Here is a 20,403-nt window from a genome sequence, read left to right on the forward strand (position 1 = left end):
ATTAGAAGTTGTTTCTATTGTCTTGACTTATGGTGGAAGGTTTTTTATGTGATTATTTGCAATAGATATGTGGCATGGTTTGATTAGCATCAGTGGTGAATTCGGTGGGTGATTTTGCTGTTTTGCATTGTCGATGATTTTACAACGAAGGGTGTGCTCACATGGAATAAATGGTGTTATATTGGTGTTGTATTTTGGAGTAAACGGTGTGGCTTTATGAGCTTACTGTCTTGGAACCCAGTTCCTAGTTGTTATGTTGGGTGTTGTTTTTAAGGCTGCCATAGGTGTGTTATATATGAATCATAGATTTTGTTGTACTCTTTTTCCTTTTTAAGGTTTTTTCTCATTAAATTTTTTTTATGAAGGTTTTAATAAAGCACTTTCTCTATGTGTGGTTCTTTCTCTAGGTGTGTTTTGGGGTTGGATGATTTGGTCCAATCATGAGAGGATTGTTCTCATGAACTTCTTTTTTCTAATTAATAATATACTTTCTTTTGTTTTAAATTTTTTTTTAATATTTATATATTTATTTTTTGAAAATAAAAGATAAAAATATGCAGGAAGTGATGGTGGAGATTCTTTGTATGCTGAAATGCAAGCTTTGGCAATGAGATTGAGGTTCCTTTGGGGCAAGAATTGGAGGAAAATTATTTACGGGACAGATTGTTTGGAGTTGGTATGTGCGTTAGGGAAGCGAGTAGCTGATTTTCACCAACATCGTAGTCTTTTAATGGACATTCATCTTCTTCTTTCTAGGAATTGGGAGGTTAAGGTTTGCCATGTCCCGCGGGAAGGTAATACACCAACAGATTGTTTAGCAGGAATTGACGCGAGGTTACAATGTGTTGTTGTGGATTTGATTTCCCCTCCTGTTGAAGTGGTGCCTCTTCTTTAGAAGGATTTAGTTGCTTTGTAGTTTTGTTTTTAGTTTTCCTATCTACCAAAAAAGAGCAATGCATTGCATATGAGGGTAAGTTTGTCAAAAAATAATTAATATACTACAAACTTCAAATTGATTCTTATAAAAAGGACAAAGATGCATTTCACTTTGGCTCTTAGGCTATGTACAATGGTTTTTCCATTCAACATGATCATTTTTCACTTTTTACACTTCACATCATCTTCTCTCTCTTCCACCTAATAATTTAACACACATTCAACTTTTACTCACTACAATGATTTTGTTTAATAAAATTCAACACCCTACCCCACCACTTTTATTTCATATTCTTACTTTCTTTTATGTTTTTGTTTTTGTTATTTATATATTAATAACAATTATCGATTTAAATTAAATTAAAATAATTAAGAGTTAATTTTTTCTTTCAAGTTTAGTGATTTATTTTAGTAATTTTATATTCTTAATTAATTTTTTCTTGCAAGTAAAAAATTAAAAGACGAGATATAGAGATAGTCATTATTAAAACAAGTGAAATTACAAAAAAAACTTAAAATGAAATACAATACACTAAGCAAACAAGAGTTTATTGGAGGCTAAATAGAAAAACTAGATGGGGAAAATGTCGGTTTTTTTTTCTGTGTCCAAATCAAATGAACCAAGTCTTTATTTATAGACAAAAAAAATGATGAATTTTGGTGAAAAAAAATTAAAAAAAATAATTTACTACAAAATAATTAGGATGAGATAAGAATCTGAAAATTACAACAATAAATGAGATTTTGCCATGTGGGATGAGTGTCACCAATTTACTGTCCATTCAACATGTTGAATATTACACACCCTATTCAACTAGCTCATTGGAGCAATTCAGATGTTGAATCCATTATTCAACAGGTCTTCAATGTGTCCATTGTGAGTAATCTTATAAAAAAACAAAGGGAGTATCATAATAAAAATTAAAATAAGAAAACAAATATTTAAGGGGTTAATGGCTTAATGCTTTCGTGGGACTTAGAAAGATCACCCTCATAAAATTAAACATTATTAATTAGTAGAAGGACATAGTGCTAGGGAAAAGGTTGCTTTGATGGACATGAACCGAAAATAGATGGGACTTAAAAATGGTCCATTTAGAATAATGCTCCCTTTGATTGCCGCCACTCCTGGGTACAAAAGCGAATAATCAAATTCAAAATTCAATCCTCAATCAGAGGATTTGAACTTAAATTGTTGTTTATTTCCTATTTATCACTTATATCCTCGCAAGAAAGACAAACATCAAACTAAAAGATAGCGTAATTAGGGATGGGAAGTGATTGGTCAATGCCATCAACATCACTTTTACTTGGTTCAAGATAACACAAATAGTTCTAACCAGAAAAACAACAGGTAAAAGGTGGAGATATGGTTTCATCTACCGAAACTGACCCACGGTGCTTCAGTTTAATTAGAACCCTTAGATATAATATTACAATATTTAATGGTTTAGATTTAAAATACAAAAATTATGCAATGACCAAAACACCCGTGATTTATCTTCCCCATTTCTCCTAACTGTTCTACTTGGATAACCAGATCGTCCTTCTTCCTCTCCCCTTCCCCTCCACCGCTCCTCTGACCCAACACCGTGCCCCTCCTCTCCTCAGCCTCATTCAACCTCTGTTTTGAGCCCAACCAGAACCACAAAAACAGAGCCAACAAGGATTCCAGATCTACCACCAAAACATCCAGATCTGCCACCAAATCTCCCCTTCCACAAGTCCACAACCACCACATCATCTTCTATTCTTCTCCACCAAAATACAAAAAAACCAGATATCCTCCATTGTAGATCTTAAAACACCAAAATTTTCAGATCTAAGAATTGGATGATGTTGATATTGTTGTTATTTGATTTGGGGTTGATTCAATTAAACAAAATAAATGATCTCTGCGTATGAATGATTAAAAAAAATCTGAACTTTAATTAATTTTCTTCCAATAAGAACCAAAACAATCAGATTTCAGCCATTAAAAAATCAAACTTTAAGTTATTAAAATACTAAAAGTGAGCAGAATGACAATGGAGTTGGGGTGGGCAGGGATCACATGGCAGATCCGAATTCTTCAAGTGATTTACTAATCAGATCCACTTCTTCCTCTTCTTCCACTTTGCCAGATCCTTGTTCAGATCTGTTGGGTTTCTCCGCTGGTTTACTAATTAGATCACCGCGCCGCTTTAGGTGGGCCGGTTCCTTGGCCGCCCGGTCCACGGAGACCTGGCGGGTTTGGCGGACGTCGGAGGGGCTGGGGAGCAAGGAGGAGGAGGAGGATCTGCGATCAAGGCCCGACGGGTTTGATGACGGATTTCTGGGTCGGGTTGCGAGGGTTGTTCTCCTTTTCGGTGGAGGTTGAGAGAGTAGGGAGTTTGGGAGAGGTGGAGGGAGGAGTGACGGACCTGGTGGTGGATCTAACGGCGTCGTCGCCTCCGCCGCCGCGGCGAGTAGACATGGCGGTGGTTGAGTGAGTGAGTGTTGCTGATTAATAAAGCAAATGAAGGAAGGTATTTAACACTAATATGATGGATCCACATGACATGGATTTGATGTTGATGACGGTGGTAGATGTAGTGTGATGGCAGGTTCCAAGGGAGAGGAGATGGATAAATGGTGGGGATAGTCAGCAACCTGGATCAAGCCGGCAGTATGGCTCACTGGAGAGCCAGCAAGAGTAATTTTAAATTAAAAGGGTAATTTTGTATTTTACATGGAAACAGTAACTGAGGTACCGTGTGTCACTGACACACGGTAGAAGCAGCCTGGAGATATGCTTTTCAATTGATTGCAATTTTGCCAAATGTGCACTAGATGGATTTATTTGCTTAAACGAAATCATCTCTTAACTTGCCGGCCTTCAGATATGGACCTTCATGGCATGTGAATGCCCAACAATGAGTTTGATATGTTCAATTTTGAGTCATAATTAAGCATGATCTGCAACTTAATTAATTCACAAGAAACCATTTTATGAAATTGCACCGGCTTCCCTGTTTCTCAAGCCTTCCAATTTAATATATGGTAGCGTTTGGTAGACAGGTGGAAGGGAACGGTACAGAACACATGGGTTCCGTTCTGTGTTTGTCGTGAGATGGAACGGAACAGGACAAAAGGCTCCAGGAACGGGACACTTTGGTTCCCTGAAAAATGGTGGAATGGAAGGGAACGGAACGGAACACTCTCTTAAAACTTTTGCAAGTTCAAAAATACCCCTAATTTATATTTAAAATTTTATGTATGTAAACAGTTTAAAATCACTTATAAAATTGAAAGCACTTATTATATTTGTAGACAAAGTTAAATAAAAATCTATTTTTTCAAAAAAATCACTTGAAATAAAATCAATTATTTTTTTCAAAAGTAAAATCACTTTTTGTAATCAATGATAAACAAGCAAATTAGAGTGCGTTTGATTCAACTTATTTTGGAAAAATCACTTTTTTAATTAAAAAATCACTTTAACAAAAAAATCACTTTTTTAATCAAATATCACTTTTTGTGTTTGTTTCAGCTGAAGCTGAAAACAGATTATTTGATTATTTGAAACAGTTACTTTAGCTTATCACGAAAACCTATGATGATAGATGAGAGGAGATAAAAAAAAGTGATTTTAATTAGAGTAATCAAACACGAATCAACTTAATTAAAATAAAATCAATTATTTTTTCAAAAGTAAAATCAGTTTTTGTAAACAATGATAAACGAGCCAATTAGAATGCGTTTAATTCAACTTATTTTGGAAAAATCACTTTTTGTGTTTGTTTCAGCTGAAGCTGAAAACAAATTATTTGAAACAGTTATTTTAGCTTATAATGAAAATCTATGATGATAGATGAGGGGAGATAAAAAAAAAGTGATTTTAATTAGAGTAGTCAAACAGGAATCAATTTATGCTTTTCTCAAAATCTCTTAAAAAAATTATAGTTAAAAATCAATATTTTTAATCTAAATAAACGCACTTAAAATAGGTTAAATAGATAATTAGGTTTCTGCTTTTTTCAATAGCATACTGAAACAGCTTAAACAATATATAAATTAAAGAAATAAGTGATTATTTCATGAAGTAAGCAATAACAAACGGTTTCTATGCAAAATGTTCAATTGAGTTCAATTTATTTTCCTAAATCAAATATTAAACATGCAGGGTTATATATGTAATTAAAATCATTGTTCTGTTGTTCTATTGACTTGGAGTTACCAAACACAACACATAGAACATTATTGTCCTATTCCATCCTGTTCTGTTCCGTTCCGTTCTGTACTGTCCTGTTTCGTTCCGTCACCAAACGCTACCTATGTGTTTGTGCAAAGTCCAATATACAATTAAAGCAATGGCCAGCTAAGCCTCTTTATGTTGCAGGTGGTCTAATATACTCAGTCCGTTCTAGAAAATTTGTACTTTTGGGTATGATTTCAATATTACAAATAGTTTGTTATTTTAGGATGTCAATGCATTTCTCCTCATTTTTTCCACTTCTATATCCTTATTTATTAAACTTTCTTTCTCCACTATGTTTATTGTAATTCTTAATATAGTAGTTACCACTATCCTTAGAAATAGAACACAATAAATAAGAACAATCTAGTCAAATTGTATTATCAATAATTGTTTTTTTATTCTTTCTCTACAACCTTAAACTACAAACTTTCTGGAACAGAGGGAGTAACAAATCATGGCCCAAGCGGTAAATAGTCGGGTCCCTTAAATATGTTCACAAGAGTTCATATCTTGGTTGTGTGTATTGAAAATTGTATATTTAAGAGATAAAATTCACTTTTGGTGATTTCTTCGCTTTGAAAAGAATTAATCTCTAACTCAGAGTTTCAGATTGCAACTGAATGTAGTTGTGGTTGTGATTGTTGTGACGACGAGTGTTGCAACCATTGCGATGCGTGTTACTATTGGTTTTGTTTTAAATTTACACCAAATGAAAAAATGTATTATAATTAGAATTATACCTGTTATTTATAATGTTATTAACTTTTTAAAATATTTTAAGACTTTAATTTATCAAAAAATCCTGAAATTTATAAATCACTGGTTGGCTTAATATTTCTCGAAGAAAAGTGTTAACTCATTCAAATGTTGAACTAGTGAAAGTTGGTGCTGAATGTCTCACTTTAAAAATTTAAAAACTCAAAGATTAATAGGCGAGGATGGAGGAGGCAAGGATTGTGTTTCGGTGGAGAAGGATCAATTCATTCCGTGCGCGGAGAATGTTTAAGGCGAAAAGGTGGAAGTTGGACACCTTTGGATCTGATAGCTATTGAGCAGATTCTTGGAAGGAAAGTTGTATTTTAAAAGGACATTTATGTGGGGGTTAATAGAGGTGGTTTTATCGGGGAGGAGGCTCTTCATGAATGTTTTACCCTAGACTATAAAGACAATGTGTTCCAGTATAGGATGAAGGAGAGGAGATTGAGATCCAAGGCTCGGGGTGGTGATCTTTTTTCCCGATGATCTAACTCACACGCTAAGAGAAGAATGTCATGTTCCAACATTGGCATAATTAAGTCCATCATTGTCAACTCCTACGGAAGAATGTGAGGCCTAGCCTCTCGGAGACGTATTTACTAGACTTTGGCCAACTAAAGTGATTTGGAGATTATCAATCATGAATATGACCTGGCCTCGATATTAAATTTCCTGCTCTACCCTGATGGGTACCTCAAGAGGACGAAAGGATGGATGTGTCAAGGTTAACTTGGAGAAAGTGTATAACCATGTTACGGATACTGTTTTGGATGTTGGGTTTCCCCTTTCTGGATATTGGTTGATGACCATTATTTCCATTTCAATTGCATTTTCAATTAATAGTGTATTGCATTCATATATTTCCCTTTTTTAATAACAAGTTAAAGATCATATTAGTCCCTGTGTTTATAAAAACGTTTGATTTTGGTCTCTCAGTTAAAAAATCGTCAGTAACTGTATTATAAACCGTCAATAACTGTAAAAAAAACTCGTCACTAATCGTTATTTTTTAGTTAAGGGATCAAAATCAAACACTTTTACAAACTCATGGACTAATATGACCCTTAACCCTAATAACAATAATTGTTACTTTAAAAAAAAACAATAATTGTTACCAAGGAATCTTATATTATAGAGAAGGAAGTAGTAATAAACGAGGTTTGTGCAATTTGTGAATATTATTATCTCGAGTTATGATATATACACACATCTTCACTTCTTTTCCACCTCCATCAATATATATTAGTAAAGCTCACTTGAACTAAGTATTAAGTACAAATACACATATGTATTAAACCATAAAAGCTCACATACCTTTATATTAAATACATTAAAAAATAAAAAATTAATAAACTAAAAACTGAAAAAAATTGTATTATAAAAGAGTTTAATGGATATGCACTGACAGTGTAAAATAGTTTTACACAGACATCCAATTGAATTCCGCCAAATCAGAAAATATCTTATTCTTTTAATTAAAATTAAAGTCAAATGTAATTATCTCTCCTATGTGGCATGCTTTGATTGGATGACTGTGTAAAACTATTTTACACTGTCAGTGCATATCCATTAAACTCATTATAAAAACCTATTCAACTATTTATATTAAATAACAACATTCATAGACTTAAAATTGACTTGAGCTTTGCATTTGACAAATTTAAAAAATCAAAATCAAAAAAAAAATATTTATTAATAAATAATTTAGATAAAATACTTTTAAAATAAAAAAATTCTATCAATATATATATCTATCTATATTGTACTTGGGGCTCTTATTTCCCAAAGTAATTATATATATATATATATATATATTTTGTTTTTCAAAAAAAAATATTTATCTATCTATATATATTAGTAAAGCTCACTTGAGCTAAGTATTAAGTACAAATACACGTGAGAACCTACATACATTAGTAAAAAAATTGGTGTTTTAATGAGATAGCTTAGTGAGTGAATGAACGGGTAGTGGAAACTTGTGCACTAATGATTTCAGTTTTAAACTTAATAAATATCAAATGTATAGGCAAAAGAGTAACATCCATGCCAAAAGTGTAACAGACCACAAAGTTATATCTGCAAATGGTTTTAGCACAATACCTTAAATTAAAATCAAATTTAATGTTAATTTTAAACTAATATCAATTTAGTCCAAGAAAAAAAAACTATTAACAATAAAGCATACTTCCGCCAAAATTAATCTTGATATGCAATGGTCTTAGTTTACTGTCAAATTTTCTACACGAATATATGTCTATTTTTCTTAAACTCACAAACTCTTAGAATTCCTTAACATAGTAACTCCGAAGAAAAACTAACATTAAATTAAAAATAGTAGCATGATGGCAATACCAGTGTCAAAAACTGAATAAAATTGTTAATGTCAGGAGGCTATTCAACTATCTACATTAAATAAATAAAAAATGAAATGTATTATATTGAATCATGCATCTATTATATCTCTATATAAACAAACCAGTGAAATCACTCACAAACTCAAATTATTCATATTTCTTAGACGAGAAAAAAATGACAATTGTCTATAATTACTTCAACAAGTATGTCATTTTTAATTATTTTAGTTAATTTCAAAATTGCTTTTTTAAATTACTCATTCTTATTTCTTTATTGCAGGAGAAAGATCATCAACAACAACAAGAAACACACATTACTTAGTGATATATCTCCGTTGCAGATGATTGGAAAATAAAACTGTGAGTTTCACATATATGGTAATTTACTAAACAATTCTTCTCATTCAATTGAAATTATACAAATATATCATTATTTCTATATTTATATGACACAAATCAGTAACAAAGTGTGAGTCACATAAATTTATATACTGCACTAGAAAGATAAGTGTAAAATGTGGTACTCACTCTACTCTTGATAAGAAATAGGAATCTTTCACTCCTCAATATTGTCATATTATGGAAAAAAATAGCAACTTAATCATTCATAGGGAACAAATGACGTCCATCCTGCAGTTAGATAGAATCTATTTTTATGTTCGTGAAAGTGATTTTAAAAGAACTTCTATGCCACCGGCAATGGTAAACAACCACATCAATCTTGATAAAAAAAATTAGCACAACTGATAACATTATTGCAACGACTAAATCAATATTAGAAAAAAAAATAGTAGACTACCACGTTCATTTCAATACTAATCTAATTAAGTAATTAAATTTCTTTTATATAAAAAAAACTACTCTCATTTCAATCTCAATAGAAATCTACCTATTTTTTCTTCCGATGAAGCAAAAAAAAAAAAGAAATCTACCTGTTTGATCATTTTTTCCCTTTTTAGAGAAAAAGTGTGAGAATATCATAATTCAATTATATTTAATTATACTTATATTTTAAATATTCTTTTAAATAATAGCTTTCTTATCTTTCTGCAAATTTAAATATTACAATTAAAAAATACAAATTAAAAACGAACCCGTGCAACGCACATGTTTAATTTTTAGTTCTATTTATTTCCCTTTTTTTTATCAATCAAATCATATATCACATCTTTACTTTCTCTCTCATTTCTTCCCATCTTTCTCTTTTTCCACCTCTCTACTCCTCACAAAAGTGAGGTGTGAAAATATAATTATCTTTATTATCTCTACAGTTTGCTGTGCAGTCTGAAAGTTATCATGATCCTATCATCCTATATATACTTTGACACCAAATTTCGAGCCTGCAACAATGTAGTTTAGTACTGCTAAATAGTACACTGGGACCCACATGTGATATCCACCCACCTTGAGTGGACCGTGGCATTTACAGTACCCACGACGTGTTGGGATACGTGACCCTTCCCAATCTACTCCGCGATTCCTCTGTCTCTCCTAAACTTTCAATGAACCATCCGTCCCCTTTATTGCCCACTTTCACTACCACTCACTACCATTTCAATTCATTCAACATTTTTCTATTTTCATCAACTAAACTTTAAGATAGTACTACTACTACTAATTAGGTTTGTAATTTACATTTGAGTTAAATCATTCCGCTCCTTCATAAATTAATGATATTTAAGATGAATAAATAAGTATGAATTTTTAGTATATTTAATTATTTATCTTTAATGTCATTGTCATTGATCCAACTAAAATTAAAGTGTTTCATCTCGAACTTTGTCTAGATCATTTAGATAAACACTATTGTTAATTACATACTTAAATGATTGCTTCCAATTTTACAAAGAAGGGACTTAAAGGTTAATGTGTTTTCCTTAATTTGATTGAGTAAGAAAAGGGACAGGTGTTAGTTATAGTACAATTTTCATCCGTAGTTCACTGCTATTACTACCCTTACCATGATGTGTCAAGATGATAAGTGATAAGCCATAGTGCCATAACATACCACACAACACACAAAACACTAGTCAAGTTAAAAAGAGCAGAAGTCCCTATAAACAAACACTAGAAAAAACCCCACTTGAGTCTTGATATTCCATTTCTATGCTCCTCTCTCATTAATCCAAAACCCAAAAATGAAGAGCAACTCAAACCCCAAGCTCATACTCCTCCACTCTCCCCTTCACAAACAAATCCCACCACCACTACCCTCTCACTACCACCGCCTCTGCTTCTTCTTCCTCCTCCTCCTCACCTTCTTCATCTTAACCTTCACCCTCATTACCTCCACCATCTCCGCCACCACTTCCTCCGCCGCAAGCTCCACCTCTCCCCTCCCACCTTCCATCTCCAGAGCCCTCCTCCACTATGCCTCCTTCAACTCCACCACCGCAGCCAACAAAGCCATGTCCCCTGCCGAAATCAACGCCGTCGCAACCACCCTCCTCCGCACCCCACCGCGTCCCAACCTCCTCATCTTTGGCCTCACCCACGAGTCCCTCCTCTGGTCCGCACTCAACCACAATGGCCGCACCGTTTTCCTCGACGAGAACGAGTACGCCATCTCCAAATTCGAACAATCCAACCCCGGCGTCGAAGCCTACGACGTTCAGTTCACTACAAAAGTAAGCGAGCACGCTCAGCTTCTCTCTCAGGCGAGAGCAGAGTCCACCGGAGATTGCAGACCCGTTCAGAATCTCCTCTTCTCGGAATGCAAGCTCGGAATCAACGATCTGCCAAACCACATTTACCAAATCTCATGGGACGTGATTCTCATCGACGGGCCGCGCGGGTATTCTGCTGCAAATCCAGGGAGAATGTCGGCGATCTTCACGGCGGCGGTGCTGGCGAGGAGTAAGAAATCCGGCAGCACCCATGTTTTTGTTCACGATTTCAAGAGGGAAGTTGAGAGGATTTTCAGTGATGAGTTTCTGTGTCAGGAGAATCTGGTTCAGAATGTGGATCAATTGGGGCATTTCGTAGTGAAGAGTGAAAAGGGAGGAAGCTCCTCCCAATTTTGCAGGAACTCCAGCTCGTTGCTGTCATTGTCGGTGTCGAAGGTGTCGGCGAAGAAGAAGATTAAGGAATCACTTTCCTTTTCTAAGAAATTGTAAAATTAATTAAGGTTTTTTTTTATAAAAAGGAAGTTTAATTTAAATATTTAATTTGGCGTTACAATATTATTGGCCTGCTTTTCTGGTAAAGAGTCAGTACTATGATCAAAGATTTTCCAATATATTAATTTATTTATTTTTTAAAATAAGGGTTGGTCTAGTGCAATATGACCGAGTTTGATACATGACACGTCGCAGATTCGAAGTCTCGTTAGTCTCCTTAGGACTAGGTAGATGGAATTAAAATTCTTTGTCGCCTTACACATGAACAGTATTACCGTTAACAAATCCTTAAGGTAGAAAACATTCTACGCCATCAATTTTGGTTTAATGGTTTATTCGTCGCTGCAGTCGTCCAGGATGGCAATGATGAAGTTTGTTGTTACGATGACCAGAGCTCGTCGGAACTCGGAAGGAAACATATTAATATAAGATTTTAGATGACTAAGAGTGATAACTTGGAAATTTGATTGAGTTGCATTTCTTATTGGTGAGTCAAGGTTTGACACCAAGAATTATGATAATTGATTTGGTAAATGTAAGTATTTTGTAACTGTTCTTTGAGACAGATAATTTTTCATGGTTCAATTAATATTCCCTCATCCTAATTTTTTTTTTCTCATTAAAAAAACGTAACAGTATTTAATGGTGCATTGATACCTTTTCTTGTCCGTGAGGCAGTATTTATTACCTAAAAAACTGAAATTTTGAAAAAACTTGAAGTTGTAGGCGGAGATTGAGGAATCGGTGAGAAAATTTAATTAGGCGGGAGCGTCAGAAGGGTGAGAAGAATTAAAGTCCACAACTCTCTTTCTTGTCATGATTTGAGCATGAGGATTTTTAAAAGTCAGTTTGTATTAAAGCTAAATGACAAAATAGAATTAAGGCTGTCGTTTGGTCTCGAAATTTCAAATTTATTTAATTTTCATAATATTTCTAACTTTTAACCATCCATATATTTATTGTAAACCCAAAATATCAAACAATTTAAACAAAAAATGAAGAGTTTTTTATGAAATAAATTGAGCAAGAAATGCAACAATCACAGGTTTGTGTTAGTCGGAAAGCACGAATCACTTCCACATTATCAAAAAAATTTAAATTTATTCCATTTTGTCAAGTTATAGTCTGTACATTTGGTCGGTTCTAATATTTTATACATGAAAGGTATAGGGGGAATGGAATTAGAGGATGGGAAGCTCAAAGTTGTGTTGAGTCCCGAGATGGTCAACGACGGCTATGGCATTCGGCGGCCAATTCTTTTTTTTTTTTGTTTATTTATTGCCATCAGCGAAACATGGTTAGGTGTTGGGGATCGGGAAACTGTCCATTGTTGTCGACCTTCCCCACTTGTATGTTCGATGATTCCTATCAGAGCTTCTCTCTCCCATCATCTTTCTCCCACTTCAAGTGGCCAAGGATGGCGACAATTTTAATGATTAGAAGAGTTCTTGATGGCATCCTAGTTAGGAAACAAGGGACGAATTGTGAGTATATATGAGTATGAGGTGGTGATGACGTTGAGGGACATGACGCTGAGACACGCAACATATGAGTGGTAGGTAGAGTTGAGGGACACGAGGAAGTTGACTCTTCTCTTTTGATGCCCTTGTCAGGGTGAAATGAGGTATGACTTCATACCGCTGACATTTTGGAACTAATCTAAAAAGAAAGTTTGATGAGTTAATGATTGGTCTCATTGACCGGCGCCCTTAACTGTCGTCTAGTGGTTAAAAGGTACACTGTTTAGATTTTTTTATTTTTTATTTTTACTTATCCACATTAGATAAACCAAAAAAATTAATTGGAAAAAAGAAGATGAATGGCACATGCATGAGAAACCGCACAAATGTCTCAAAATAAAATTGGTGTTTTTTTGGAAGTATTTTTTTATTTTTTCTGTTTTTTATTTACCTTGTTATATATATGTGTGTGAAAGGGAAAAGGTGTGTCAGTGACGCTTATAGTAAAATTTACCAGGGATGAGCTGATGACGACCTTCTTTACATTTTCCATGACCATCTTAAAAAACGATAAACAAGAATATTTTTTCCGATAAACAAGAATATAAATATCTATGGTGCGATTACGAGAATGAAATCTTATAATGATAGTACTTCCTGGGAGGCAACCCTTTGTTTGGTTAGATTTTCTAGTTTTTCTAGTAATTTTAGTAAAGTGCTATGGTGATTTTGTGAAGTTTTGCTTAAATCAATGCATTCACATGCTTCACAATATCTTTTAAACAAAGCTTCATTATGAGTTTTAGTATAAATCTTTAAGTAGTAGTATAGTTCTAAGTTGCTTTTGGTGAGTCTTGATGGCATGTGTGTTTCTCTTCTTAATGTAGTGTTTTTCTTGAACTTGAGAAATGATTAGGTGTAGTTGTGTGCTAATGTGTCTTTTAAGGCCTTCAACAGGTTTTAATTGTTGTTTATATATGTGTTCTTGAGGCCTAACTTGATAGAAGAGTGAGATATGTAAGTATTGAAATATTGAATTGTGTAACTAGTGCAATTTGAAGCTTTAAATGGGACCTACAATGACTTGTGTGTTAAATGTGATTGAATTGCTAATTCTAAGTCATCACAAGTTTCACATGATGTTTGGATGTGTATGACCCAATTACCATGTTCTAGAATTGAGAATCTCAAAATTTAGAGCTATTGACTTGTGAAATGTATGAAACTTGTCCTTTGGAAGCCTTGGATTGTAAATCACCGATGAATTGTGCTTGAGTATTGAATTTTAATGCCTGGACATGTTTCAAATGATGAATGAAAGTGATTGGATCAATTGACTTTTGTGAAAAGTGTAAAACTCAAATTTTAACTCATCCACTTGTGATTTATGTGACTTTTGAGTTCTTGATCAAACTGTCAATTTGATGCTTGATTTGTAAATATATGGATGAAGAAACTGTTTGGAGTTGGTATGAAATTTTTTTAACATTTTTTAGATGATGTTTGGGAAGTTGAAGAGAGTGTAATTGATTTAAGAAAGTATTTTTGAGAGATAGAGTTCCAAGAGACTAAGTGTGTTGTTACAATGTTGTTGAGAAAGGGGGATTTTTGCTCTCAAATTCACGCTTAGTGTGTATCCAGAGTGCTTAGCACCTTAAAACTCAAATCTCTACTGCCAATTTTTCTCTTAGCATGCTCTAGGAGCACTTATCACCATAGATTCTTGCGGATACGACAAAACTCTTTAATATGATATAATTGAATTTTGAAGGCTTTGAAAGTATGATTAGTGTATAAAAAATCTTTCAATAGCCGGCCATATCGCTCAAAATAATTTGATAATTCTTTCTGAGCCTTTTTTGAAGGAAGAGATTGAGGAAGCGGTCTTTCAGATGCATCACACAAAGGCTATGGGGTTGGATGGGTTCCTATCATTATTCTATGAAAAGTATTGGAACATTATTGGAGATGAAGTGTCGCATTTCTGTTTGCAAGTATTACATGGCAATGCATCACCAAGTACTATTAATAAAACTTTGCTTGTTTTGATTCATAAGATTAAGGAACCTATGCATCCTACCCACTTTAAGCCAATTAGCCTTTGCAATGTGATGGCAAATGTGGAGTGGAGATCAACCATATCTAGTTATGAAAATGAAAGACAAGAAAATGTATAAGAGAGTAATTCTTAGGACATTATTCCAGTGTATACTTCTTTTCAGTTTTGTGTTCTAACTAATTGGTTAGAAAAATTGTTGTATTCTAAGGAATTTTCGCATTTCGAACAAATAAAAGTTTGAGTACATTTACTGTCATGTGATACACCCCAACTTATCATATTTTCTTTGTAATTGTTGTTTCTTTTATCTGACCCTTTCTATGTGGCCCTTCCTCATAAGGCTTATCAAGCATGGATTCTATATGCTAGTGATGCCTACCACTTCAATCCTTTCCTCTCCATCATCCATCTTCTCAAGATCTAGTTCGAAAGTGCTAGATCCAAAGTATCTTTTGAAAAATCCTTGAAATTTGTGCATGAATCTATATCACTTTGACTTTTCTAGGTCATCAACATTCTTACCAAAATCATTTTAATGGATATCTCACCAATTTTCAAGACATTTTAATTAAAACTTCGATAAATTAATCAATTATAAGAGAGCGCAACCATTAAAAGGACATGAGAAAACATTTTTATGTTGTCTTAATTAACTTTTCAAGTGATACTAACAGCTATATGATAATTTAAAGTGCATGTCATTTTTAGTTGAAATTCAATTCATTCACACTCATATTCTCTTTTATCTCATTTTTACTTACGTTTTTTTATATCTTTCTTCTTTACCTATTATACATCAATTTCATATCTTTTATTCTCTGATTCTCTCTCATATTTTCATTTCTCTACCAAGTGTAAGTGTAATTAGAGCGTGCAACTAAACATATTGATTTCAGTTGGTAAACACTATTCTAGGTAATCTATTTCCACTATATTTGTGACCTAAACACAATTTTGAGTTACAAAACTACTCTATTTCTCGAAAGAGCATAATATGACAACAAATTCCTTTTAGCTCTCTCTCGTGGCTTGCTCCCTGAAGAAACCTCACACGGCATGTCACTACACGATGCAGGGCGCGAACAAGTTGTTGGAAGCAAGGAGAACGTTGCACACTCGGTCAAAGATCTCTGATTAGGAAGACCGGAAATACAATTCTTCCTCACATCCAAAACACCACTTCTTACCAACTTCATGCACAAGGGCCCCAATACCGTGAAGTAATTATATGACAGAGAAAAATTCGCCAAACTCCTCAACGTGCACACCGCTTCTGGAACCTGTCCGGACAGCATGTTCCTCGCCAGGTTTAGCTGCTCCACTTTCTTCAAGCACCCAAATGAGCACGGTAACGGCCCCGTCAAGCGGTTCCCGCCTGCGTCGAACACGGTTAGATTTTTCAAGAACCCAATTTGGTAAGGGAGACAACCAGTTAAGAGATTGTTCAACAGCAGCACTTCGACCAACGTTGATGATGCTCTTCCAATGCTACTGGGAATAGAGCCGGTGAATTTGTTGTTGGCTAAGGTGAGATAAGCTGCTTTCGTGTCCCCTAAATTGTTGGGAAGTGTTAGGATGAAGTTGTTGTTGTTGAGAAAAATCGCGTCCAATGGTTGCGTGAAAATTGGTGGCGGCAACACGCCGGTGAAGAGGTTGTACCTAAAGTAGTGTAACCGTTATTAGTACACAAGATTAATCAAATTTAAATTTTTTCTTTGGAGTTTGTCGCAAAGTTTGAGTTAAACTACTCTAATTTTTGTTGGACCAATAATATTTAAGATAAATCAGTTAAACGTTTTTAACCTACATATCTTAAATATCACAAGTCTAGCTAAGAGTAGGGTGATTTAATCCAAACTTTTTCTATTGTATATTTATTATTTGTACACTATTTAAACTAGTATTTATATGCAATCTCCGCACATTTGAATAAGATCAGGAAATTATAAATTTTATCTTTGGCTTACCTGATATCCAAAAAGGATAATGTAGGGAGGTTAAGGACAGAAGTTGGAAATGCCCCAGAGAACAAGTTGTTACTTAGATCGAGTTCGTATAGGTTCTTGAGTGTTGCTATTTTCGGTGAAATGGTGCCAGAGAAGTTGTTGCTATTGGCGTGGAAGAGTGCTAAGTCTGGGAGTTGATCGATGAAGCCGTCAAGGGTGGGCGCAGAGAGGCCAAAGCCGTTGAAATCTATGGAGGCGACCGTGGTGGCGGTGAAGTTATCCGGCGGGTGATCGCAGTAGAAGCCTGTGTAGTTGCATATGTTGGGACCGACCCAATTTGTGGTTATTCCTAAAGGGTCTGAGGTGATTGTGTTCTTGAAAGTTTGGATGATTGGGAAGACTTCAGCGAGCCTCTGGTCTATGAAGCTTAAAATGTCCGGGACTAATGGTAATGGACTTACAATGATCTGGGAATTCACTAGGAGGAAAAGAAGGAAGGGGAGAAACAATGTAACTGAAGAATATTGCTTGAATAAAACCATGATCATTTCAAAGAAAATGAGGGAAGCACATGGTTGAATGGGGATGGTGTTGGTTAGTGATTTATAGTGGATGGTGTTGAATTCTCCAGTGGTACCATAATGAAATGACTTGCATGCTCGTTCTTCTTTTGATAGTGGTGGATTATTAAGAATGTTGACAATAATTGTCCACATTCCCCGCACTCTTTTAAGTAGAGGTCGGTAAACAAGCATTAATTTCCGAACTATCATTATGCGTGCACCACTGACTTCAAATGGGAACACAATATGGCCTTTGTATACCGCACAACTAAAAGGAGCACGAGAGAGCACATATCATAGGTTATGAACTATGTAAAGCCACTTTAAAGAGTCGATCCTTCGAACTTCAAAGGGTGTCTATGTAAGTCAATTCTATACGGCGTTATACCTGATATCCAATGCGGAATGCGTGGTTAAATTTTTTTGATAAATCTTTTCAATAAGGTTGTCTAAATCACAAGGAATTTTTCAGTATAGAGTAGCACTACGCCTTCAGTGTGCTACATCCATTGAAGAATTGGCATTTGCATAATTTTAACACACATCAAGTTTCCTATGTGGGCACTAGGGATTTACTCCTCTTAGTTTGAGTGTTGCCGGTGTTAGGAAATAACACAGCTGAAGAAGTAAAATAAACCAGGAGCGCAATCAACAACACAAGAATATAACGTGAAAACTCCAAAATCGGAGAAAAACCACGACCGTTGTCAAAACCGACAACCAGAGAATAAACACTATGTGAAAATTGTTACAACACATAGATTTCACTCTCAACCACACCCCAAGACCCCAGTACACCCGCACTCTCCAAAGTAAATATTTGAGCTACATCTCACAATGCTCTAAAACAAGAGCATAAGAGAAAAAGAAAACACAAATATAAACTTAAAGTGTTTTCAGGTGCTACATCTTTGGTGTTTTGGTGTGTTGAAACAAGGAGCTTGAGATCCCTATATATAGTCTTGGATCCTCCCACCCCTCACTAATCTAAGCGATGTGGGACTTCTCCAAGATGTATAACTTGATCTTTTTTCTCCTTCATTAGCAATGTGAGACTTACATTGCAATCAACCCCAACAGCCGGTTCACCGCTTCCTCCTGCACGTTCGCACGATGAGATGAGTGAATCCTAAATGGGTACTTAAATGGTTAATTTGGTCTCTAAAAGTGTTAATACTAACTGATTAATCGATTCCTGAACTATCAAAATGCATATCTTGATTTTTGAATGCGGAAAACGTCGGATAAGTTAAAAACATTAGAAAACATTAATGGGGAAGTTGATCGAGCTGACATGTTATGCGCCACTTGACATCTAAATCCAATCATCGATTTGGATTTAGAAACAAGAGGAAGGGTAACCTCCTTTTGAACACACTTTTTTGACCTCAAATAACTTTCTTCAAACACTTTGTGTGTAGTGAAGAACTATCTTTGCACTTGCAGCTACCTATCATGGTTAAGTCAGATATGTGTTCATTAACATAAGTGTTTAATTTAAGTTGCTCACTCAAATGCATTATGTTGTTTGTAATACCCACAAAGGGCGAGAGATTTCGCACTAGCAATATGAAGGTGCAAAATTGCATAGCAGGTTTAAGCTACTAATTTAATTTGTCATCTTAGCCACATGTTTGTACTGAAACACAAATAAAATTATGAGGATAACGTACTCGAACAGGTTATATAGAACAACAAAACTTATAATGTGCATTCAAGGTAAGAGTATATGCTATTAGGAGCATACCCATGGTTTCTTCGCAATGAAAAGTATAAACTTGGCAAGGAAAATTGCAGAAGCGGCTACAAGTAATGGAGCATAACAAAGTATATATGCTGTTCTCCATGAGAGACAATTCGCGCGGCAATATAGTTTGTCAAGCTCTCTAGTTGTAGTGAACGAACCTAAGAAATCCAGATAAGGGCAATCACAATGTTAGATGTGGTACAAGAACAAGAAATGGAATTAGCCACCATTACCCATCAATGCTATCTTATTGGCCAATGTCCTACATTGTTATAGAATAAAGAAAACCAACCTTATTTGTTCTTTCAAAAAATTTAATATCATAGGAAGGACTAGGCAGCTTCTGGTATTCTGCTACATGGGTTCTGGTCTTGCAAATATTGACATGTCTTTGGAACATGGTTTTCTGATCTTGCAATGCATAGTGTACCCCTGCATCAAAAACTCCTTCATGGCATTTAGCAACAATTCCTAACAATTTCATACGCACAGAAACAGAATCTAATCATAAAAGTCGTAGCGTGTTCTCCTAAAGCAGACATAGTTAAATGACTGCTTTTACACACTTGAAAGGGATAGGGAAAATTGGATAAGGCAAAAGACAGCAAAATAAACCAATTTCCACACCCAACAAGTACTAGCTGACCCATATACCTCTCCCCAGATTTGTAATCACAAGCATGTATGACATGGCCACCACTTTCTCTGAATTCTTCCAACAAAGAAGTCTACCTCCGATAAAGAAGCAGGGTAAGAACCATTTACAGACCTAGAAAAAACCAAGAAAGTCAATCAAACCATTGAATGGTAAAAAGAAATTACAATTCAAATGGTAATTTAAACTAACCATAAATTTCTTTGAGCATCAAAATAATGCACTGCTAAGTTACTGCAAATAGATTCAATCATTTTTCAAGAAAATTGTACCTTAAACCAGCTTCAGTACTTAATTTGTTCTTAGTTCGACCTGTCATGGAATATGAATCGGTGTAAGATTGCTCACTTTCAAAACTTTATATTACTTATTGAACTTTATATTATCTGTAGGAAAATAAAATAAAAAAACTTGGCATCTAGATTCTAGAGGAAAAAGAATAGAAGAAAACTGGAAAAAAAAAGTGATATGCTTACTATTTTACTTCATGACAATTTGAGGGTTTCGAGAGCTTGAAGGAGATTGTCAATTCGCTACTTGGATGAATATTTCACTTTAGTGAATTGATTCATATATAACTTAACAATTG

The 20,403-nt window shown here is 34.7% G+C and overlaps 2 protein-coding genes and 1 long non-coding RNA gene across 4 annotated transcripts; 1 reads left to right on the forward strand and 2 right to left on the reverse strand.

Annotated features, from left to right (window-relative positions):
• The first annotated feature begins 10,272 nt into the window (after positions 1-10,272).
• On the forward strand, positions 10,273-11,447 carry LOC130715365 (protein IRX15-LIKE). The gene has a single exon (XM_057565452.1). It carries the CDS (start codon positions 10,404-10,406, stop codon positions 11,379-11,381), a length of 978 nt encoding a protein of 325 aa, XP_057421435.1. The 5' UTR covers positions 10,273-10,403; the 3' UTR covers positions 11,382-11,447.
• Positions 11,448-15,737: 4,290 nt separating this feature from the next.
• On the reverse strand, positions 15,738-17,637 carry LOC130715516 (uncharacterized protein At4g06744-like). The gene is made up of 2 exons (XM_057565621.1): positions 16,871-17,637; positions 15,738-16,562 (listed from the first exon to the last, which is right to left on the reverse strand). Exons 1-2 carry the CDS (start codon positions 17,620-17,622, stop codon positions 15,863-15,865), a joined length of 1,452 nt encoding a protein of 483 aa, XP_057421604.1. The 5' UTR covers positions 17,623-17,637; the 3' UTR covers positions 15,738-15,862.
• A 462-nt stretch (positions 17,638-18,099) lies between these two features.
• On the reverse strand, positions 18,100-20,403 carry LOC130714234 (uncharacterized). 2 transcript variants are annotated; one of them, XR_009011199.1, is made up of 6 exons: positions 20,291-20,403; positions 20,087-20,126; positions 19,814-19,928; positions 19,452-19,591; positions 19,160-19,317; positions 18,100-18,510 (listed from the first exon to the last, which is right to left on the reverse strand). It is a non-coding gene; the product is annotated as an uncharacterized LOC130714234 (long non-coding RNA). The 2 variants fall into 2 exon arrangements; XR_009011198.1 differs by lacking the exon at positions 18,100-18,510 and having other exon boundaries at positions 18,957-19,317.

The sequence above is a fragment of the Lotus japonicus genome, chromosome 4, assembly GCF_012489685.1.
Source record: "Lotus japonicus ecotype B-129 chromosome 4, LjGifu_v1.2".
Classification (NCBI taxonomy): Eukaryota; Viridiplantae; Streptophyta; class Magnoliopsida; order Fabales; family Fabaceae; genus Lotus; species Lotus japonicus.

Bases quoted from the DNA above. Each gene is read 5' to 3' on its own strand.
- LOC130715516 (XM_057565621.1), bottom strand. From the start codon at position 17,622: ATGATAGTTCGGAAATTAATGCTTGTTTACCGACCTCTACTTAAAAGA. The intron at 16,563-16,870 runs GTAAGCCAAAGA...ACACTACTTTAG, and splicing joins TTATCCTTTTTGGATATCAG to GTACAACCTCTTCACCGGCG.
- LOC130715365 (XM_057565452.1), top strand. From the start codon at position 10,404: ATGAAGAGCAACTCAAACCCCAAGCTCATACTCCTCCACTCTCCCCTT.